Source organism: Choloepus didactylus, chromosome 16 (genome assembly GCF_015220235.1).
Source record: "Choloepus didactylus isolate mChoDid1 chromosome 16, mChoDid1.pri, whole genome shotgun sequence".
Classification (NCBI taxonomy): domain Eukaryota; kingdom Metazoa; phylum Chordata; class Mammalia; order Pilosa; family Megalonychidae; genus Choloepus; species Choloepus didactylus.
Window position 1 is genome coordinate 86584444 of NC_051322.1, and position 24440 is coordinate 86608883.

Here is a 24440-nt window from a genome sequence, read left to right on the forward strand (position 1 = left end):
TGTTGAATATGTACATCAGCTTTGGTAGAATTGACATCTGTGCCAGTTTGGATGTATTATGTCCCCCTAAATATCATTATATTTGATGCAGTCCTGTGGGGGCAGATATATTGGTGTTGATTAGGTTGGAAACTTGTGATTGAGTGTTTCCATGGAGATGGTGACCCGCCCAACTCTGAGTGACACCTTTGATTAGGGTGTGACCTCTTGATTGAATGCTTCCATGGAGGTGTGGCTCCAAACATTCAGCATGGCACATTATTGAATCACTGGAGTACTTTAAAAAGAGCTACACAGGCCCAGGCTGCTGCAGCCCAGAGGGAAATGTCCTGGGAGAAAGCCATTTTGAAACCAGAGCTCTGGAGCAGATGCCAGACACGTGCCTTCCCAGCTACCAGACATTTTCCTGACACCATTAGCCATCCTTAAGTGAAGGTACCCAATGGTTGATACATTACCTTGGATACTTTATGGCCTAAAGTCTGTAACTGAGTAACCACAACCTGGGAGCAAGCAGACACCAGTCACATGCCTTCCTAGCTAACACAGGTTCTCTGGACACCAATGGCCATTCTCCAATGAAGGTACTCGATGGTTGATGCCTTACCTTGGACACTTTAAGGCCTTAAGATTGTAACTTCCTAACCAAATAAACCCACTTTATGAAAGCCTATCAATTTCTGGTGTTTCATGAAAAGGCAGCATTAGCAAACTGGGACACAATGGTCATGACTGAGTACAATGACCCCAGTTTCTCAAAGTTTCATTGCTTTTCTATCTAGGTCTTCTTTACATAATGCAGAGGACCTTCTCTTGTTGCCAGGAGTCCAGCACTGCTGTTTTTGTCATTTTCTGCCTGTACATGTTTCCTGGTGGAGTGAGCTACAACTATCATATTCTGTTCCAGTTTGCTAAAGTTGCCAGAAATGCAAAATGCCAGAAATATATTGGTTTTTACAATGCAGTTTTATTAGTTCACAAATGTACAGTTCCAGTGCCATGAAGACATCCAAATTAAGGCATCAAGAGGTAGATGCCTTCTATGACGGAAAGACCAATGGTGTCTGGAACACCTCTGTCAGCTGGCCCAGGTTCCTTTTCAGTTTCACAAAAGCAATCTGTAGATTTGAGGTTGGGACTTAGCATCCCTGCTTGTCAGTGTGACCAGGGCCCATGATGGGGCTCCGGCATGCACATTCCAAGAAATCCCTTGACAACAAGGGAGCTATGGGCATCTGGGATGAGACAGCCCTGTCAACAAGTTCTACTTGATAGGTTTGTTTCCCCTGTTGTGTTATCACCTTGAGTTGTTGCTTTATTTTGGGCCTGCCAGGTATCTGTGTAATAGCATAAATTCTGAGACACTTTCAAGGCTGTCCATTGATAAAGGTCCAGAATGGAGATGATGTATGTTGTGTTAGCCTTCAGTGTGTTGGAGGCTGAATTTGGGAGAGGAGAGGTTACTTTCAGAAGGCAGGGATGATGGAGTCCACTGAATAATCTTTGAAGCTGGGTCCAAGAATTCCCATAGCCCTAAGGGGATTCTCTGCCCAGGGAGCCAGGCTCTCTTGTCCCTGACACTCTGAGGGTTCCCCTGGAAACTGTGAAGCCCCACCCTTCATCCACATTAAATGTGTTGCTGACATTATTTATTAATGTTGAGTTTTTTACTAATTTTTATTTCATTTTATCTAATTTTAACATAATATAGATTGAAAGACAACACACACCAAGAAAAAAAGATGACATTTCAAATTCAAAAAAGCAGAAGTTTAAGTGATCACAATACCTAAAGTAACTACTTTCCTTCAGCATCTTGGTCCTGGCTTGCATTAATGTGGTATTCAGGGCATTTGATGAAAAACATTTCTGGTCATTTATTTTCATAGCAGTCATGTCTTTTCATGCTCCCTGCTATGTTGCTTATTTTCCTGTCGTTTCTTTTAGATAAATATATATATATATATATATATTATATATATATATATATATGTATATATATACATACATATAGACACTGTGTCATTTCCAGAGTTTGCACTTTCAGATAGAGATGTGTCAGATAAACGTGACATGCAGAATCTGCTATGGTCAACACCAGCAGGTAAACTTTCTTTCCACCACTCCAAATAAGATTCCCCTACCCGTTAGTGGTCAGATAAGCATTGGGAAAAACCAACACAAAGAAACCTCGAAAAGTAAACTTCAGTTCCACTAGAACCTCAGAAGAAAACAGAGGCAGACCAGGTTCTCCCAGAGCAGCCTATGTTTCAGTTGGTTGCTTGAAATGTGCATTTACTCAAGCCCTGCCCCTCCCCCCAACTACCTCACAATGAGCACTGTGTAGCTAAGAGACAGGCCTCAAATACAATGTCTCTTTCTGGGTTCTGAAAACTGAAAGGGCACCAAACCTGGGTAGGAATTTTAAGGAGGAATTGTGGCCCCCAGTGTCTGAAGTAGCGGTGTAGGCAGGCTTTTGCAGCCAAAAGAATCGGCTCCACCCCTGAAATTTGGTGAGGATTTGGCTCTCCCAAATGTTCCAGGTGGCTTCCTGGTATGTTTGGTGTCTTGTGGCTTTAAGATAGATACCCTTGGCTGTGTTTTGGCTCAAGTTTCTTTTGATTTTTACAGAAGCCGACTGTAGATTGAGGATGGGTGCTTAGCGACTCTGGTTCACAGTGTGACCAGGGCCCATGATGAGGCTTGGGCTTGCACATTACAAGAAACCGCTTGATATCAAGTAAGCTGTCAGCACTTGGGATGAATCTAGAACAGTCAACAAGTTCTACTTCATAGGAGGTTTGTTTCCCCTCTTGTGTGAGATTGCCTTGATGTCTTGATATATTTTGGGCCGGCACAGGTTGTGTGCAATGGCCTAAATACTGAGACACTTTCAAGGCAGTCCATTGATGCAGGACAGAAATGGTGATGATTTTTTGGTGTTTTCTTTCAGTGTGTTGGGGGCTTAAGTTGGGAGAGGAGAGGGGACTTTGAGAAGGCAGGGATGATGGAGTCAACTGAATATTTTTGAACCTCTGTCCCAAAATTCCCATATCCCTAATGAAATCTCGGCCCATGGGGCCAGACTCTCTTGTCCCTGACACTCCACAAGATCCCCTGGAAACTGTGAAATCCCACCCTTCATCCCTCTTCAACATGGTGCTGACCTTGGGAGAAAGCATATCCTGAATTGGCACTATGTATGTTCAGCCTTGAATTGACATTTAGAAACAATGTAAATTCAAGGAAGACTTCCCTGACCTCTCTGATCCCAAATATGCTGATGCCAAAGAGAGTAGCTTCAGGTGGCAATGATTCTACCCATTCTCCCCAAATCTTCTTTTTTTTTTTTTTTTTTTTTTTTTTTTTTTAAACAAAATTCACATTTTATTTAGATTGAAATAAACTGTACAAAATTGATTTTCTTCACCAAAAATAATAGCAATATTTTCTGTATTATTCCTAGATAAACCACAAAACACTTATTTTTGTAGGCTTTCCAGGTTCTGCTGATAATCAAGATGAGGCAGTAGACATAGTCATGGAAATAGATAGAAGAAATCAGACAAATCAGTGGTCAGTATCCATGGCCTCTGATTCTATCTTGACCATGAAACAGAAATGTTCAACACATACCTGCTAAACAGCTTATGAAAGCATGGGCTCAATAAAGGAATGTAAACAGCAATAACCAGATGTAGAAAAAGGCATTCGAACTGTAACTTGTTCCTTTAGGTTCATTTGATAAAGACAAAATCTACGCTGAAATCCTTGCTTGGCGAGCTCAGTTTCTCTCACTCTCTGGTAATTCCCTTAACTGTCCAACATAAATTTTAACAACATACTTTAAAGTCTTTCTAGTTAAAGGTCAATAGTGAACCTCATTGTAACACTTTACAAAATGCATTCCTTCCTTCCATACCTCGTCAAAATTTATTTCTTCAAAGTACTGATAACTGGACTGGTAACTTGACAATTGGAGCCACAGTGATGATTAATGTCGTGTCTAAAATGACTTAACTAAAATAATTCCAGAGTGCCACTAATGGAGAGCACACAGAAATGAAACGTGGCACTTTCAATGCTACCTTCTGCAAGAACAGACAGGTCTTCAAAGCATGAGAGTTCAAATGGGGGCCCTTTAAATAGGTAGATTATTAATAACAAATGTATTCAATGGGAGACCTATAGGCAAAGATAGTCAGTGATTAAGCAGCCTACATACACCTCACAGCTCTTCCTCCAAATATAAGAGAAAACCTATTTTAAAAGTCTCAAGTATTTTCAATGGTTTCTGAATTACCTGTGGGAAGCTCTGACTTAGTTGTATAGAGTTTGATATATGTGTCCACCATCAAATCCAGATCATGTTTTATATCAAAATTTATGTTAAGCAAAGCCAAGTTACTTGACCTTTGGTCTGTCAAAGTGTTCCTCAGGTATGCTTTGAGACGCTTTCGTCCATTTTCATAGCGTTCATTCTCAACCTTCATCACAGGAAGAATGCATAAGACCTTCAACAAAGCATAAACATTAGGAAAAAACTTGATGTCAGGCAGATGGAGGGCTTCATAAATGGTGGATGGAAGCTCTATATCTTTCCCTCTGTGTTTCCACTTGATTCTCCAACAATGAAGCTCGGCTGAGAGTGTGCCAGGATTGGGTAAGTCACTTCTGTACATGTCAGCATGGTGTTCCTCCGACGTATTGAATTTGAGCTGTCCCATGACAGAGGGTACCAGAGATAAGCATTTAAGAGCTTTGAGGTGCTGTTCTGAGAATATATCTTTAAGTTCCTGAATAATGTGCTCCACTGTTGGAACACTTAGGGTTTCTTTATAGTAACTCTCAGAGGTTAACTGAGACTCCAGGTTACCTTGCTGAGCTCTGCGGAATTTGCCAGGGAGTTTCATGTGAATATCAAGTTTGGTTGCCAAATTTGTGGCTTCCTCAAACCAAAATTCATGATAAACTTCAATGTTTTCCATCACTTCATTTAGTGAATGTAGCACTGCAGTCAAGCTGCTGGCTGCAAAGAAGACATCAGAGGTTTGCCCCTGGAGATTTTTCCCAAAGGCTCTTGTAAAAGATAGGACATTCTTAAGAACAACAATGGTAACAATGAAATCAAAATCTGTTACTGCACTACAGAGTACAAATGCTCGGCCAGCTATGCAGTTATTCCATCTAATATTTGTGTCACTATTTATACCATCTAAACATAAAACAAGTGCTTGCAGGAGTTCCACTAAAATTTCAAAAGCATCATGCCTTCCTGTCCATTGAGAATGGCAAATTTCCTTCAGTTCATTACCCCTTTCTTCATTACTCTGAAAAAGGACTGAAATTACACGGTCAAGTTCTAAAAGTAGTTGTGGTGATCGATGGAAAAAAGCAGAAACTTCCTCAATCGTTCCCAATGCAACAGATACTCCCGTAACAGGCACGGATTTTGCTAACCACATATTTAAGGCACAGGAAGAGCAGAGTGTATAGATAGCTTGGGGATATTTCTCTAGAAGTCTCGAAGCAACAACTTTCATCTTGGAAGAAAATCCACTGGACACAATGTAAGCCTGTCCACGACAGTACTCCATGTTCAGCCCCCACTTCTCAGTTATTGTAGTGTGAAATTTCACAGCCAAAATTTCTGCATCAGCTTCATAAGGCAGGAAGCCCACAAATTCCTCTCTCAGGTTATGTGATTCATCCACAAACCTCACCAACACTGGCAGGTGCTCTTCCCCTGCTATGTCCACCACATCATCAGTGATAATGGAAAAGAAGTGTGAGTCTCTCACTTCCCTGAGAGTTTCCTCCCGAATGCAGCTCTCACATATCTCTAGCATCTGTTTCTGCTGTGTTTTCGAACAGAACAACGTGTTAACTGCTGTTGTCTCAAAGCGCTTTCTCAGAACCTCTTCACCAGAATTTATTCGGCACTCCAGCAATGCTTGAAAGTTATCAGGCGTAAAGAGACCTTCTGGGAGTTCATCAGCCTCATGCCCATCCAAAGGTATGTTTTGTTTTCCCATAAGAATCAAAATTTCAAATAAAGATTTTAGGTATTCTTTGTTTTCCTTTTCTTCAAGGGTTAAAGGTAAAATATCTTCATCCTGTTCTTCACCCCCTTCTTCTATATTTGGGTTCTGAGCACTGCTGTTGTTTGTTTCTTTATGTTTTTGTTCCTGTTCAGAAGTTTCATCAATTTTTTTCTGTTTCAATGTCCTGATTTCATCTTCACTCAATTCTTTTATTCGTTTTCTGTGTCTACTATGTGGATTGTTCAAATGACTGGTAAGATCAAATATTGTTGGTATAGCATTATCTCGAAGAACTGTCCTATAAGGACTCTCCCAATGACTTCACAAGTATCTGCTTCAATTAATTTTGAGAAATAAAATAACCCAATCATTCTTTAGTTTTCTGATGCCTCTGCAAAATGTATAGTTCTACAGATCATAGAGGTCTCAAAGTGTTTGGCACATAACCGATAATGTTTATTTAGCTGATCAGGTGTTTTATCTTCTAAGTCTGCTCTCCTACAATTCTCCACCCACTTCTGGCATCTGGCCGGGTCCCGCGGAAACCTGAAGAAGGCCAGGTCGGACTGCGTGCTCTTCCGCGTGCAGTTGGGGGCAGCGCAGAAGTTCGGCATCGTCGCCCACCCGACGCGCCGACCCCAAATCTTCTTAAAGGCAGCTCCTTGTAAGTTCAACCTGCTCTGTCTTTGTTACTTCAAGTGGAGGGCAACCACTTCCTAGGAAATATATTTGTTTATTCTTTACACCCTATTAACATTTGATTTATTTTCTGTTGTTGGAAAAGCTTTTCGTCTCACCCGTTGAAATTAATGCATTAACAATGTGTCAGACTTTTCCTGTGCTGCTACCATTGCATTTACAATGAAAGACATTGTCATATATATTCAAAGAAATATATCTACATTAGGGAATTAACTGTGGTGTACGGCTAGTAGATCATTTTACGGATAATCCATACCCAACCAATAACACCATTACTACCCTTGGTAACAAACATATCCTAAATTTCAAAGATGATGATGGAAATGAAGGAAGATAGATAAGACACCGACCAGCAGTCTAGATTCATATCTTATACTGTATTTTCTGGTCAAGTATCTATTCACCTTATTCTGAGTATCTGTATTTAAATAAGCAGGTGTATTTTCCTTAAGCTTGTCATATTTGAAGACAGGGATGAAACCATTTGATAGAATGTTCCTAAATTCGCATTCATTCAGTGTTTCCTCTTGGTAATTTAGAGTTTGTGGATTTTAGAACAGATGGCATAAAAGTATTAATCCATCATGTCATTATTAGTCAATGTTGACTTTTTTCTAATTTCTCTTTCATGTTATCTAATATTTATGTTAATCTAAATTGAAAGCCTGCATGCAGACACCAAGAAAACATAACCTAACACATATTTCAAATTGAAAAAAGCGAAAGTTGAAGAAATCACAATACCTCAAGTAGCTACTTTCCTTCAGCATATTGGTCCTGGCTGTCATTGTTGTGGTATCTTTAGGGCATTTGATGATAAACATTTCTCGTATTCCTAACTGTAATGTTAATTCAGGCCATAGAGTTTCATACCAGCCATGGCCTTTGGAGCAGCACACTGCTATGTAACCTATTTTCCTGTTGTTTCTTTTAGATACATATATACACACTGCTTCATTTCCAACTTCTGCACTATCAGATAGAGAATTCTCAGCTGAACGTGACGTGTAGAATCTGATACGGATCAACACCAACAGGTAAATGTTCTTGGCATCACTGCAAATAAGATTCGCTTACCCATTAGCCGCAAATAAACATGGGGGAAGACCAGTGCGAAGAAACTTCCTAAAGTAAACATCAATTCCACTAGAACCTGGGAAGGAAACAGAGGCAGGCCAGTTTCCCAAAGCCGCCTAGTTTTCAGGTGGTTCCTTGAAATGCGCATTGGCCCAATCCCTGCCCCTCTCCCCACATACCTCACAATGAGCACTGTGTAGCTAAGAGACAGGCCTCAAATACAATGACTCTTTCCCAGGTTCTGAAATCTGAAAGGGCACCAAACCTGGGTTGGAAGTTTTAGGTGGAATTGTGGCCCTTAACCATGTGTAAAAAAGCTGTGTAGGCAGGCTTTTGTGGTCCACAGCATGAGCTCCACCCCTGAGGTTTGGTGAGGATGTGGCTCTCCCATATGTTCCAGGAGCTTCCTGGTACGTTTGGCATCTTGGGGCTTTAAGATAAATCCCCTTGGCCGTGTTTTGGCCCAAGTTTCCTTTGATTTTCCCAGAAGCAGTCTGTAGATTTGAGGAGGGGTGCTTGGCTTCCCCGGTTCACTGTGTTACCCGGGCCCATGATGAGGCTCGGGCATGCACATTCCAAGAAACCTCTTGATATCAAGGAAAGCTATGGGCACCTGGAATGTGTCAGAACAGTCAACAAGTTCCTCTTCATAGGAGGTTTGTTTCCCATGTTTTGTGGTCGCCTTGATTTCTTGCTATATTTTGTGCCTGGTCAGGATCTGTGTAATGCCATAAATACTGAGACACTTTCAGGGAAGTCCATTGATGCGGGAATGAAATCATGATGATTTTTTGGTGTTACCTTTCATTGCATTGGAGGCTTAATTTGGGAGAGGAGAGGGGACTTTCAGAAGGCAGTGTCACGGAGTCAAGTGAACATTGTTTGAACCTCTGTGCAATAATTCCCATAGCCCTAGTGGATTCTCGGCCCAGAGGACCAGACTCCCTTGTTCCTGGCACTCCAAGGGATTCCCAGGAACCTGTGAAATCCCACCCTTCATCCCACTTAAACATCGTGCTGAGCTTGGGAGACAGAATAACCTGATCGGGCACTCTGCACGTTCAGCTTTGAAATGACATTTAATATCAATGGAAATTCAAGGAAGACATCCATGACCTCTCTGATCCCAAATGTGCTGATGCCAAAGAGAGTAGCTTCAGGTGGCACTGATGCTGCCCATTCTTACCAACTCCTCTGAAATGCAGGTCCTTCTACGTTCACCCTGCTCTTTCTCCCTTCAAGAGGAGGGCATCCACTACCTGGGAAATGTATGTATATTTTTTTTACACAATACTAACATTTTTTTATTTTCTGTTTGACAAGGTTTTTTTTTTTGTCAACCATTGAAATTCATACATAATAAAAAGGTGTCAGACTTTTCTGTGCTTCAAGCATTTTATTTAAGATGAAACACATTATCTTACATATTCAAAGAAATATACCCACGTGAGGGAATTACCTTTTGTGTATGGCTAGTAGATCATTTTAGACATATTCCATACCCAACAATAACACCATTACTTCCCTTGGTAACAAACACATCCTAAGTATCAAAGATCATGATAGAAATGAAGGAAGATAGATAAGACACTGACAACCACTCTAGATTCATAACTTATCTTGTATTTTCTGGTCAGGTATATGTTCATCTTATTCTGAATATCTATATTTAAATAAGTAGGTATATTTTCATTAAGCTTCTTGTGTTTGAAGACAGGGTTGTAACCATTTGATAGAATGTTCCTAAATTTGCATTCATTCAGTGTTTCCTCTTGGTAATTTAGAGTTTGCAGATTTTAGGAGAGATGGCATAAAAGTTTCAATCCATCATGTGATTATTTATTAATGTTTGCATTTTTCTAATGTCTTTTTCATTTTATCTAAAGTTTATGTTAATGTAAATTGAAAGCCAACACACACACACAAACACACACACACACACACACACACAAATAAGCTAAGACATATTTCAAATTGAAAGAAGCAAAATTTACGAAATCATATTACCTCAAGTAACTACTTTCCTTCAGCATATTGGTCCTGGCTTGCATTAATGTGGTATTCAGGGCATTTGATGAAAACCATTTCCAGTCATAGATTTTCATAGCAGTCATGTCTTTTCGTGCACCCTGCTATGTTGCTTATTTTCCTGTCATTTCTTTCAGATACATAGGTATACACTGCTTCATTTCCAACTTTTGCACTATCAGATAGAGATTTCTCAGCTGAATGTGACGTGTAGAATCTGATACGGATCAACACCAACAGGAAAAGGTTCTTTGAATCACTGCAAATAAGATTCCCTTACCCATTAGCCATCAAAGAAACATGGGGGAAAACCAGTGCAAAGAAACCTCCTGAAGTAAACGTCAATTCCATTAGAACCTGGGAGGGATACAGGCAGACCTGTTTCCCAACAGGGCATAGATTTCAGGTGGTTCCTTGAAATGCACAATGGCCCAAGCCCTGCCCCTCCCCCAACATACCTCACAATGAGCACTGTGTAGCTAAGAGACAGGCCTCAAATACAATGTCTCTTTCTGGGTTCTGAAAACTGAAAGGGCACCAAACCTGGGTTGGAAGTTTTGGGAGGAATTGTGGCCCTTAACCATGTGTAAAAAAGCTGTGTAGGCAGGCTTTTGCGGTCCACAGCATGAGCTCCACCCCTGAGGTTTGGTGAGGATGTGGCTCTCCCATATGTTCCAGGAGCTTCCTGGTATGTTTGGCATCTTGGAGCTTTAAGATAAATTCCCTTGGCCATGTTTTGGCCCAAGTTTCCTTTGATTTTCCCAGAAGCAGTCTGTAGATTTGAGGAGGGGTGCTTGGCTTCCCCGGTTCACTGTGTTACCAGGGCCCATGATGAGGCACCGACATGCACATTCCAAGAAACCTCTCGATATCAAGGAAGCTATGGGCACCTGGGATGTGTCAGACCAGTCAACAAGTTCTACTTCATAGGAGTTTTGTTTCCCATGTTGTGTGATCACCTTGATTTCTTGCTATATTTTGTGCCTGGTCAGCATCTGTGTAATGCCATAAATACTGAGACACTTTCAGGGAAGTCCATTGATGAGGGACCGAAATCGGGATGATTTTTTGGTGTTACCTGTCATTGCATTGGAGACTTAATTTGGGAGAGGAGAGGGGACTTTCAGAAGGCAGGGTGAAGGAGTCAACTGGATATTGTACGAACTTCGCTACAAAAATTCCCATAGCCCTAGTGGATTCTATGCCCAGAGGACCAGACTCCCTTGTTCCTGGCACTCCAAGGGATCCCCAGGAACCTGTGAAATCCCACCCTTCACCCCCATAAAACATGGTGCTGAGCTTGGGAAACAGAATAACCTGATTTGGCTCTCTGCACGTTCAGCTTTGAATTGACATTTAATAATAATGGAAGTTCATGGAAGACATCCGTGACCCCTGTGATCCCAAATGTCCTGACGCCAAAGAGAGTAGCTTCAGGTGGCACTGATGTTGCCCATTCTTACCAACTCCTCTGAAATGCACATCCTTCTAAGTTCACCCTGCTCTTTCTCCCTTCAAGAGGAGGGCATCCACTACCTGGGAAATATATTTTTTTTTACATTTCTAACATTTTTTTTTTTATTTTCTGTTCCAAAAGTTTTTTTTTTGTCAACCATTGAAATTCATACATAATAAAAAGGTGTCAGTCTTTTCTGTGCTTCTAGCATTTCATTTAAGATGAAACACATTATCTTACATATTCAAAGAAATATACCCACGTGAGGGAATTAACTTTGGTGTACGGCTGGTAGATTATTTTAAGCGTAATCCATACCCAACCAATACCATTACTACCCTTGGTAACAAATGCATCCTAAGTATCATAGATGATGATAGAAATGAAGGAAGATAGATAAGACACCGACAACCACTCTAGAATCCTATCTTGTCTTGTATTTTCTGGTCAGGTATATGTTCATCTTATTCTGAATATCCATATTTAAATAAGCAGGTATGTTTTCCTTAAGGATCTCGTATTTGAAGCAGGGGTGTAACCATTTGATTGAATGTTCCTAAAATTGCATTCATTCAGTGTTTCCTCTTGGTAATTTAGAGTTTGCAGATTTTAGGAGAGATGGCATAAATTTTTAATCCATCATACTATTTATGAATGTTGATATTGTTCTAATTTCTTTTTCATTTTACCTAATGTTTATGTTAATGTAAATTGAAAGCCAACACACACACACACACACACACACACACACACACACAGACACACACACACACACACAAATAAGGTAAGACATATTTCAAATTGAAAAAAGCAAAATTTACAAAGTCATATTACCTCAAGTAACTACTTCAGCATATTGGTCCTGGCATGCATTAATGTGGTATCTTCAGGGCATTTGATGAAAACCATTTCTGGTCATAGATTTTCATAGCAGTCATGTCTTTTGGTGCACCCTCCTATGTCATTTACTTTCATTTCTTTTAGATACATATATATGTATACATATATACACTGTGTCATTTCCAATGTTTGCAGTATCAGATAGAGATTTGTCACTTGAACATGACGTGCAGAATCTGCTGTGGTCAACACCAGCAGGTAAACTTTCTTTCCACCACTCCAAATAAGATTCCCTTACCCGTTAGTGGTCAGATATACATTGGGAAAAAGAAGTGCAAAGAAACCTCGAAAAGTAAACAGCAGTTCCACTAGAACCTAGGAAGAAAACAGAGGCAGACCAGGTTCTCCCAGAGCAGCCTAGATTTCAGTTGGTTGCTTGAAATGTGCATTTACTTAAGCCTGCCCCTCCCCCCAACTACCTCACAATGAGCACTGTGTAGCTAAAAGACAGGCCTCAAATATAATGTCTCTTTCTGGGTTCTGAAAACTGAAAGGGCACCAAATCTGGTTAGGAATTTTTAGGAGGAATTGTGGCCCACACCGTCTTAAGTAGCTGTGTAGGCAGGCTTTTGCAGCCCAAAGAATCAGCTCCACCCCTGAGGTTTGGTGAGGATTTGGCTTTCCCCAATATTCCAGGTGGCTTCCTGGTATGTTTGGCGTCTTGTGGCTTTAAGATAGTTACCCTTGGCTGTGTTTTGGCTCAAGTTTCTTTAGATTTTCACAGAAGCTGTCTGTAGATTTGAGGATGGGCGCTTAGCAACTCTGGTTCACAGCGTTGCCTGGGCCCATGATGAGGCTTGAACATTCCAAGAAACTGCTTGATATCAAGTAAACTGTTGGCACTTGGGTTGAGTCTAGAACAGTCAACAAGTTCTACTTCATAGGGGGTTTGTTTCCCCTCTTGTGTGAGATCTCCTTGATGTCTTTATATATTTTGGGCCAGCCCAGGATGTGTGCAATGGCCTAAATACTAAGACACTTTCAAGGCAGTCCATTGATGCAGGAGAGAAATGATGAGGACTTTTTGTTGTTGCCTTTCAGTGTGTTGGAGGCTTAATTTGGGAGAGTAGAGGGGACTTTGAGAAGGCAGGGATGATGGAGTCAACTGTATATTTTTGAACCTCTGTCCCCAAATTCCCATATCCCTAATGGAATTGCTGCCCAGGGGGCCAGACTCCCTTGTCCCTGATGCTCCACGAGATCCCTGGGAAACTGTGAAATCCCACCCTTCATCCCTCTTCAACATTTTGCTGACCTTGGGAGACAGAATATCCTGAATGGGCTCTATGTATATTCAGCCTCGAATTGACATTTAGTAACAATGTAAATTCAAGGAAGACTTCCCTAACCTCTCTGATCCCAAATGTGCTGATGCTAAATAGTGTAGATTCAGGTGGCAATGATCCTACCCATTCTCCCCAAATCCTCTAAAAGGCAGCTCCTTGTAAGTTCACCCTGCTCTGACTTTGTCACTTCAAGCAGAGGGCAACCACTACCTGTGAAATATATTTGTTTTATTCTGTACACCATATTAACATTTGCTTTATTTCCTGTTGTTGGGAAAGCTTTTTGTCTCACCCGTTGAAAGTAATGCATTAACAATGTGTCAGACATTTCCTGTGCTGCTACCATTGCATTTACAGTGAAAGACATTGTCTTATATATTCAAAGAAATATACCCACATTAGAGAATTTACTATGGTATTCAGCTAATAGATCCCTTTGCAGATAATCCATTCCCACCCAATAACACCATTACTACCCTTGGTAACAAACATATCCTAAATATCAAAGATGATGACAGAAATGAAGGAAGATAGATAAGACACTGACCACCAGTCTAGATTCATATCTTATACTGTAAATGACATAGTCCACCACAAGATTCACTGTGTTATACTTTCCCATCATTTAACCTCCAACTTTACTTCTGGTGACATGTGTGACTCTGAGCTAGCCCTTTCCACCACCTTTACACACCTTTTGGCACTGTTATTCTCACAACATGCTACCATCATCTCTGTCCATTTCCAAGCATTTTAGTTCACCCTAGTTGAACATTCTGCTCATAATAAACCACCACTCCCCATTCTTTAGCCTCATTCTGTATTCTGGTAACATATTTCATGTCCATGAGTTTACATATTATAATTGGTTCATATTGGTGAGACCCTGCCATATTTGCCTTTGTGTGTCTGTCTTATTTCACTCAATATGGTGCTCTCAATGCTTCTTCATCAACCCAAGTGTCTTGGTGTAGGCCTATTCAGATCTATTCTGTTTGGGGTATGCTGCACTTCTTGGATCCATAATTTTACGTCTTTCATGAGAGATAGGAAATTTTTTATAGATTATTTCCTTTATTACTGCTTCTGCCCCTTTTCCCTTCTTCTGGAACACCAATAACACATACATTCTTGCTTTTAATTTTGTCCTTAATTTCCTGGAGACATTGCTTATATTTTTCCATTCTTTTCTCTCTCTGCCCTTTTGTGTGTAGGCTTTCAGGAGCCTTGTTCTCCAGTTCCTGAGTGTTTTCTTCTGCCTCCTGAGATCTGCTGTTGTAGGTTTCCATTGTGTCTTTCATCTGTTGTGTTGTGTCTTTCATTTCTATAGATTCTACCAGTTGGTTTTTTGTACTTTCAATTTCTACCTTATATACACCCAGTGTTTTCATTATATGGTTCAGCTCTTTCACTAAATCTTCCCTAAACTTTTTGAATTGACTTATTATTTGTTTCAATTCCTGTATCTCAGTTGAAGTGTAAGTTTGTTCCTTTGACTGGGCCATAACTTCATTTTTCTTAGTGTAGTTTGTAGTTTCTGTTGTTTAGGCATGGTTTCCTTGGTTACCCCAATCAGGTTTTCCCAGAACAGAATGGGCTCAGGTCCCAGAAGGAAGAAATATTCAGTATCCAGTTTCCCTGAGGGTGAGTTTTAGAAAATTTGTACACTCTGTAATACTTCAGGTCACTGTGCTCTTCTGTCCAGCAGGTGGCACCTGTCAGCCTGTAGTTCTAGAGTGGTGTAAGGAGGTGTGGGCTTTGGCTGTTTTCCCCCAGGCTCTGGGGTCTGGTTCTGAATGGAAGGCAGGTAGTAGAGCTGGGCCTCACCTCTTTCTTCTTAGAGAGTATAGAACACCTATGGAGATGTCACTAGAATTTCAGTGGTCTCTCTCTGCCTGTGCTATCATCACCCTTGTCTGGGTCAGAGTGCTGGGAACTGAAAATGGCAGAGGTTTTCTCCACTGAGCTGAAATAGGGACAGAAAGTCTCCTTCAGGTCTAGTCTATGGTGACCCTCTGGCCTCCAAGGTCAGTCATCTCCCAAAGCCTTTGTCTGCTTGTTGGGGGTTTGTTGCTCATAGTGAGCAGTTCACACTCACTAATTAAAACCCCAGTTGGAGCTAATCTGTGGTGTATTTGCTTATTTGGACAGAGCTTCTCTCTAGCACCAGGAGGCTTTGCAGCTCAGGCTGTGGGGGGAGGGTCTCCTGGCTTGGATCTGCAGTTTTTACTTACAGATTTTATGTTGTGATCTCAGGCATTTCTCCCAATTCAGGATAGTGTATGATGAGTGGATGGTCATGTTTGTCTCCCCACAGTTATTCTGGATTATTTACTAGTTGTTCCTGGTTTCTTATTAGTTGTTCCAGGGGTAATAACTAGCTCCCACTCCCCTCTATGCTGCCATCTTAGATCCTCTCCTGTTAGGAGAGTTTTAAAGCAATATGGCTTCTTTATTTTTCTCTCCAATTATGGCTCTTTTAACTTGCTTTGTGGAGATTTTCTGATTTTTAAATTCTGTTTCCTTATTTTTCACCAAAATTCTTGTTGGCTTATCAATAATTCTTAAAAAATATTGATAAGATTGTTTATATGCATACATTCTCTCTCTCCCTCTCTCTCATACAAAGATACACATACATCAGATATATCTCACATTGCTGTCAGGCATACAGCAGAATTTTAAAATTGACAACTTCATTATCTTCACTACCAACAACTTGTTCATTATGGTTTGGGTACTCTCTGAGACAGTATGTGTTTCATCTACTATTCTCATCACTTCCTTCTCAGTCCTTGTTAACCAAGTCATTAACATCCATATTTCAGCCAAAAATTTTCAAGGCAATCTAGCCTTTTATTTCATGTTCCTCATTTTTTTTTTCATTTTTTTTGCTCATTTCCAAAACACAAGGTATTTTTTTACTATCTCACTCCACTTTCTCATACTAATGTCCATATTAATTTCCTTTTGCTACTGAAACAGGGCAGTAGAAACTTAATGACTTGAAGAAATAGAAATTTATTATTTTATGATTATCAAGGTCAGAAATCTGAAATGGGTCCAATAGCTAAAATCAGGGTGTCAGCTATTGGAGATAATATATTTCCTCATCTTTCACAGCTTCTAGTGGCCATCCACCCTCCTTAAATTCTGATGTCTTCCTCTACCACCAAAGTACACAATGGCAGCTTGAGTATTTCTCACATCCCATCATTCCAACACACATGAACCTGTCTCCCTCTTTCATTTCTAAGGACCATTTTGATTATATTGGGCCTATGCAAATAGTCAAGGATAATCTCCTCTATCAAGTTCACTTTATTAGCAGACTTAATTCCATCTGCAACCTTAATGCTCATTGCCATATAACATAAAATATTCACACATTCTAGGGATTAGGTCATGGATATCTTTGAGGAAATGTTTTTCTGCTTACAATAATTGTCAGTTGATGAAAAGAATTAGAAAAAAAATCATGAATTACAAATTAATTCTACTTTATGAAATCTTTGTCCTGCATAAACTCATGTCCTTTAATTTATATCATTACTTCCAAAAAGCAGGGAATTGACCACAGTATTGTATAATATGATAAATAGAAATTTTCAAAAGAAAAAATACATAGAATAAAGAAGTGAGGGCTAGATCATGGTAATAGATTTTTTGGGAAGTTCTTTCTGCTGTTAGGGAGACCATAGAGCTTGAAATAAATCTTTTATACTGCACACATATTTATCCTTTTCACAAGTTCATTCAATTTTTGGTACAAGAGATTTGGTTGGTGATACTGAAGAATCTTTCACAAAAGGATGTTCTTGATTTAAAGGAGCACAAGAGCTTTGGTTGAGACTTGGGAAAGAGTTAACAGAGGGAGAAGGCAGCGGAAATTGTTGTGAGTAATGTTTTCTATCCATACCTTGAAAAATCTTCTTTAAATTATACTTGTAATTGAATGGGAGAAGACTTCCTCAGAAAAATTCCATTTAATATTTGTGTATAATTCTTTTTAAACACTGTAGGATTTTATTTGCTAGGATTTTGTTGAGGATCTTTACATATTGTTTTATGAGAGTTATTGGTCTGTATATTTCCGTTCTTGTAATGTCATTATCCTGTGGTATTAAGGTCAATGTGGCCTCATACAGTGAGTTAGGACCTGTTCCCTCTGCTTCTATTTTCTGGAAGAGATTTTAGAAAATTTGTGTAATTTCTTCCTTAAATTGATAGAATAAACCAGTGAAATCCTCTGGGCCTTCTGCTTTCTTTTTTGTGAAAGTACTTAATTAATTATTGATTCAATTAACTTATTAGATGTAGAATTATTCAGGTTATTACTTTCTCTTTGTGTGTAATTTGGTAGTTTGTGTCTTTCAAGGAATAGGTGCATCTTTGTTATCTAATTTTGGGGCATCAATTCTTCAGAATACTCCTTTATTACCAATTTAAAATCTATGGGATCAGTTGTGATGACCTTTCCTTCATTTCTGATATTGATAATTAGTGTCTTCTCTAATATTCTTCATTGGACTCCTTAAAATTTCATCAGTTTTATTGATCTTTTCAAAATAGCTTTAGGCTTTGTTGATTTTCTCCATTGTTGTTTTCAATTTCAGTGTTTGTTTTAATTTTTATTTCTTTTCTTTTGTTTTCTTTAGGCTTAAGTTGCCATTTGTAATCTAGTTTCCTAAGGTGGAAGCCTCTGTTATTGTTTTCAAATATTTCTTCTTTGCAAATATGCACATTAAATGCTATAATTGTCCCGTTAATCACTGCTTTTGCTGCATCCTACATACTTTGATAAGTTGTATTTCCATTTCTAAAGGCTTCATTTTTAAAAATTTTCCTTTTGTCATGGATTATTTAGAAATTTGTTGTTTAATTTTGGGATATTTTGGATTTTTTCTAGTTATCTATTACTGATTTCTAGTTTCATTCTGTTGTGGACTGAGAAAATACTTTGTAGGATTTCTATACTTTTAAAATTTTAAGATGTGTTTTATGGCCAAGAGTGTGGTCTATTTGGGTGAATGTTGTATGTGAACTTTAAAAGACCGTATATTCTGCTTTTGTGGGATACTGTATTCTATAAATATCAAGTGGATCAAGTTGATTGTTGTTCAAGTAATTGATATCCTTACTGATTTCTACCTGTTTGAACTATCAGTTACTGGCAGAGAGGTGTTTAAATCACATGTTATAATAGAGGATTTGTCTCTTTCTCCTTTCAGTCTATCATTCTGTTTCTCATTTATTTTTTGTGCATACAGATTTAGTATTTTTATGACATCTTGGAGGATTGACTTCTTTATAATTATATAATGCATCTGTATCTGTGATAATCACCCATGTCATGATATCTGCTTTGTCTGAAATTAATACAGCTACTCTAGCTTTCTTATTCTTAGTGTTAGTACAGTGTTTTAGTTTCCTAGACTGCTGAAAACAGATACCATGAAATGGATTGGCTTAACAATGGAAGTTCATTAGCTTACAGTTTGGGGGCTGAAAAAGAGTCCAAATCAAGGGAACATCAAAGTTGTGCTTTCTTTCTGAAGTTTGCTAAGGATGATACTTGGCTAACATGTTATTTAATTTAAAACCACAACATCCTTGAATGGTTTTGCCCCTTTTATTTAGAAGAGGCTATGAGCCTTATAAAAGCATAGTTTTTAATCTGAGGCAATAGAACAGGCAACTGGGAGAGCTGAGATATGAACCCAGGGCTATGAAATACTAAATTCCTTGCTGTGATCACCATACCATTTTAATTTCTAACAAAATAGCTTTTGAATATATGAATAAATTAAAGATGGAAAACCCAGTGAATATGGATATTTTCAGCATCCTTATACTATAATAAATTTAGTATTTTATCTTAAAGATTTTTAGTAGATATTTCAATTATCTAAGTTTTATGTTGGATGTATTTTCTATCTTTATTTTGCAATACACTGCATATTGCTAAGATGTTTATTTGCAATGAACCAAGTTTTACCAGAGGTAGCATGGTCAGAAGCTTTTGTTTTCAATCTGGAAAATTATTTCATAAAGGCAGGAATGAAAATGTAAACTGCTGGGCAATCATTAAATACTGGGGTTTATAATATAACCATATATATAGATAGATATGTGTACCAAATGAACAAGGCAAAATGAATTTTGATTTGGAAAATGTTTGGAGGCATCTTATATTCAGTGAATTCTTGAATGTAGGACCCTTTTAACCTATAGCTTCTGCAGCTGATATCCTTTTTCTCATCAGCATGGGAAACTATGTGTCATATTAAGTGATGGCAGAAGCAGCTGTTTCTGACATTTAGGCTGCACATCAACTTCTTTCACGTATGCAAATGATGTAATATCTTAAAAAAAAGAGTCCCAGGTTGTAATTGACTTTACAATAGTGGCTGTGAAATTTATTATTTTCCTAGACTTGGTTAAACCCTTGGATTAGCTTTGAGTGAAAAGCATGGCCAAAAATTTAGAATATCTGACCATTTTAGGCAGCCCAATGCCAGGTTGAAATTGTGTAAAAATTGGTTAGTATAATTTTTATTTCAAATTTGGGGAGCTGGTTAATTGAGAGTGTCAGAAAAATTGCTTTCAACCTTAGTCTACCATGGACACTTGCCTGAAACTGACCAGGCTGTTTCTACTCTGAATAGAGTTTCAGAATCTGAGATGTGTGAAGAGTTGGCTTAATATCTCATGAAGCATGTCCCAGTTTGTGAAAATTGTACTACATATGATGTGTGATGATTGTAAGTAGTATAATATTATGACATTAAATAACTTTGAATTTCATAAGTGAAAAAAATTTCTCCTTTAATGTTTCTCTTGATTACTCTGATTACCTCATTAGGAATAAGCCTGCATTTGGAATGGATGTGTCCTTATAAACTCTTCAATTCTCTTTTTTTAATAAAGGAGAAAGGCCTAGGCTCAGAGTCTTTGACAAAATCAGTAACTAACCAGAATGCAATGATGTTATTTTCTTTTTCAGTATATTTTGGGTGATTACCTACCAAATGTGGCAAACATTACTGTTAATTACTTTAAAATTTTTCCATTTAAAATATAGCTCTTTAAGGAGCATTGTTATTCAATTTAAATAAAATTATGTCATTTGACAACAATATAGGTGTTCTATAAAAATGGCAGGTATCTTTAATTCATTCATTCAGCAAATTTTGTTTCTCTACTAGTGCCAGTTTCTGTTTTAGAAACTGGAAGATGAAGTGATCAAATGAGATAAGGTTCCCTTCAGGAACCTACAATTTTGAGAGAAAATAATAAACAAATAAGGATGTAAATATAAAATATATCATGCTATAATACAGTCAATGGAAAGAATTAAAGCAGAGTAAGGGGATAGAAAGTGCAATTGTGTTCATTTGTCATTTATATAGTACAGACAAACCTCATTTTATTGCACTTTGCTTTATTGAGCTTTGCAGACACTGCACTTTTTACAAATTGCATGTTCCTGGCAGCCCTTTAGGGAGGAAGCCTATTGACTGTATTTCCAACAGCTTGTCTCTGTGCCACATTTTAATCAAGATGTGTGCATTGTCTTATTAGATACACTGCTGTTGCACATTTAAGAGACCACTGTCTAGGGTAAACATAACTTTTACATGCATTGGGAAAAAAAATTCCCATGACTCACATTATTGCAACATTCACTGCATTGTGGTAGTCTGGCACTGAAGCCACTATATTTTCAGGTTATGCCTGTATAGCCAGGAAAGAATTTTCTTAGGAAATGCAGGAATGAATTGAGGGAGTGATCAATGAGGATATCTGGTGGAAGATGATTACAGGTAGAAGGAGCAGCATCTTAAAGGCCTGAGACAGGATGGATTTTGTATTTTTTAGAAATAGCAAGCAATCCTTGTGGCTAGCCAAGAATGAGTACATAAGGGTATGTAAGAAAATTAGGTCAAGAAAGAGAAAGGCTGAGATTCTGTATGACTTTGTTAGACATTGTAAGGAATTGGTATTGCATTCTGATTATCATGGGAAACCACTGGAGATCTTTGAGTAGAAGAGTGTCAAATTCTGCTTTAGAATGTAAATTTGTCTCATTGGAAATTTTATGTTGAAATGAATACATCTCAGATTATTTTAAACTTAAGGAGATTGAGAAGACACAAAATTATGTTTCAATAAGAGTGACTTTAATAGATTTAATCAAGATGATTCTTGGAATCTTCTGAATATATGAATTCCAAGTTTTCAATTCCAAACTTGAGTTTTGAAAAGATAAAGTAATTGTTAAAGAAGAAAATTCAGGAAAGAAAGTTGTGTAACTGTTGCTTTAAAGAAACAGCAAGTAACATGTCAGGAAAATTGGCAGTTATTATCATCTCTTTAAGATATTGAGAAAATTATATGCTGACTAAAGTAGTTGGGGTAAAGATAAACTTTCAGGAATCCAGTGACTGCATTATGAGCCTAGTCAAAATATCCATTTTGTGAAGTTCCATTTAGAAAACAGCTTTCCTCTTAGATCAAGGTACATTTTATTTTAAGACATCAGATTTGAGTATGTAAATAGATATGATTATAAATACATAGTATATATTTTTATTACTGCAATCACACACCACACTCCTCACTAGTCATGATGGAGAGAGGTAGAGGAGGAATTTGGATGAAGGTAAAAGGAAGAACAAACAAATGTTCCAATATTTTTTTCAGGTTGATTTGTGTCTAAGAGTGGTGATGTGAGGCAGATATGTATGTTACTTGTACCTGCACTGTTATCTTCCATGAAAAGGTAGAACTTGAAGTCGTGGGCACAAGACAGTGAGTATATGGAAAGGAAATGAACCTGCATAAAAATGTAAAGTGTTATCAGCACTATAGGCAGGGTAAACCTTTGTAGATTTATTAACATTGGGACAAACTGTTTTCCTTTGAAACATGTTTGCACATCTTTGTGTTTGGATGTGTTCTGACAGTTGAAAATATGAAGGGATATACTTTCACTTCATGATGGTGGAGACCCTCAAAATAGAATAGACAGAGTAACAAATTTCTCCCTCTGGAGTGCTTTGCTGGAGTCTACTGTAGCCTTTTTTCTAGAATGTATAATCAAACTTCAGAAAATGTACAAGCATAATTAATTTTGTCTCACTGAGAGCCATAGGTGGGGAAAGACAATGCATCCTATGATAAGAATGAGTGATTCTTTCAAATATGGTTGGGGATTTGCACTTTGAAGTGATGTTGAGGACAGAGAAAGGAGGAAAGATTTACAAAGAAGCAATGCTAGAGAACAGGGATCATCATTTATGGGAGCCTCTGTAAATGCCTAACTTTTTATCTAAAATTCTTTCCATTGGTCTCTGAGAAAAACTTCTATTTTGTTTTGATGTGGATTGAATTGTGTACCCCAGTTTGGGAATTTTCTTATTCTTGGCATGCCTTTTGGTGTGTCTTGACCCATTGTATATATGATCTCTTCAAGATGTTACTTCAGTTAAGGTGTGGCCTAACTAAATCAGACTGGGCTTTAATCTGGATTACTGGAGTCCTTTCTAAGTAGGGTGAAGTTCTCATGAGAGAGGGACCCCATGTAAAGCAACCAGAAGCTGTAATGGTACCTGTAGGAAGAGGAAGTCTTTCCCATGCATATTGCCATAAAGCAGAGAAGCCAGGAAACCACAAAGATAACCAGCCAGTCAAAAGATATCAACCCAAAGAGGAAGCAAGCCTTCTAGACTCAGAAACCATAAGCCATGGGTTCCTCTTATTAAGCCAATACCAAATACAAAAATTATTATACTTGCTTTAGCAGCTGGGAAATAAACAACTCTTCAGGTCTAAATCTCTTTTTTCCTTCATTGTCCTTTACTTTGTTTCAAGAGTTTCAGAAAAATATAATAAAAATACATAGTCTTCTATGGAGTTATGTGTATATAGTGGTGTTTGGGGGGATGTAGAGAGCACACATGTGCCATACCACAAGATTAGTTTGTAGCTTTTATATTTTGGTTGTAGATATTGCTAAGTAGTTAGAAAAAGAAAATTATAAACACAAAGATCCAGTAACGCATGACAGGCAAATTGATTTTGCTAACACTGTTTATTTAAGGATTACATGTTAGGATTTTGGCTTTGATAATCAAGATTTTGGAAACATAAAGACATTTAATGTTCAATAGGAAGCTAAACTCATGGGACCATTTGGCTGATAACTCTAGAAAATTTTGATGACTTTTAATATACTTGGTTCCTTTATTAATCAGTTCTCCAAACATACAATGTTTATTGTGTACCTACTATATCTGAGGCACTATGCTAGCTGCTGTACATTCAGTAGAGAACACTACAGACATTAATCTTACCTCTCTTGAAGCACCCATCTAATTATGGGGAGACTGAGAGTAAACAAAAATGCAAAAATGCATCTGATATTTACAGCCTGTAGGAAGGAGAAGAAACAAAAAAGAGAGGCATGTAACCCAGTAAAGTGTATGGAGAATGTTTGAAAGAGATGGTGACATTTAGATTATGTCCTGAGAGGTGATTCATAGTTATCCTGAGAAGGTGTCAGGGTTTGGGGTTGTAAAAGAATGTGTGTCAAGGCCCTGCCCTCAAATGAGACTTTGCATATTCAAGGCAATAGTGTGTGTGGAGTTTGGTGAGGGGGAGGAAAATTTGTGGTGGATAGGACCAGATTGTGCTGGGTCTTTAGGCCATATTAAGAAATTTGAGACTGGATTCTCAAAGACAATGTAAACTCAGGAATGTGACATGATCATTCTTATTTGAATAAAAAGAAAAAATCCCCCTAGTTGCAGTATGGGGAATGGATGATAAGAGGACAAGAGATTCAGAGATCATTAGGTATGAGAGATATAGTTATCCAGATGAGATAGTATGATCACTTGGACTAAGTACTAAGGTATTGACAGGGGAAATAGAAGTACATAG

The 24440-nt window shown here is 38.3% G+C and overlaps 1 protein-coding gene and 1 pseudogene across 1 annotated transcript; one reads left to right on the forward strand and one right to left on the reverse strand.

Annotated features, from left to right (window-relative positions):
• Positions 1–3390: 3390 nt before the first annotated feature.
• On the reverse strand, positions 3391–6665 carry LOC119511627 (52 kDa repressor of the inhibitor of the protein kinase-like). The gene is made up of 2 exons (XM_037806134.1): positions 6449–6665; positions 3391–6353 (listed from the first exon to the last, which is right to left on the reverse strand). The coding sequence occupies exons 1-2, from the start codon at positions 6656–6658 to the stop codon at positions 4275–4277; spliced, it is 2289 nt and encodes a 762-aa protein (XP_037662062.1). The 5' UTR covers positions 6659–6665; the 3' UTR covers positions 3391–4274.
• LOC119511628 overlaps positions 4675–24440 on the forward strand; it is a 67080-nt pseudogene continuing 47314 nt past the window's right edge.

Bases quoted from the DNA above. Each gene is read 5' to 3' on its own strand.
- LOC119511627 (XM_037806134.1), bottom strand. From the start codon at position 6,658: ATGCCGAACTTCTGCGCTGCCCCCAACTGCACGCGGAAGAGCACGCAG. The intron at 6,354-6,448 runs ATACATTTTGCA...AGTCATTGGGAG, and splicing joins CCTCTATGATCTGTAGAACT to AGTCCTTATAGGACAGTTCT.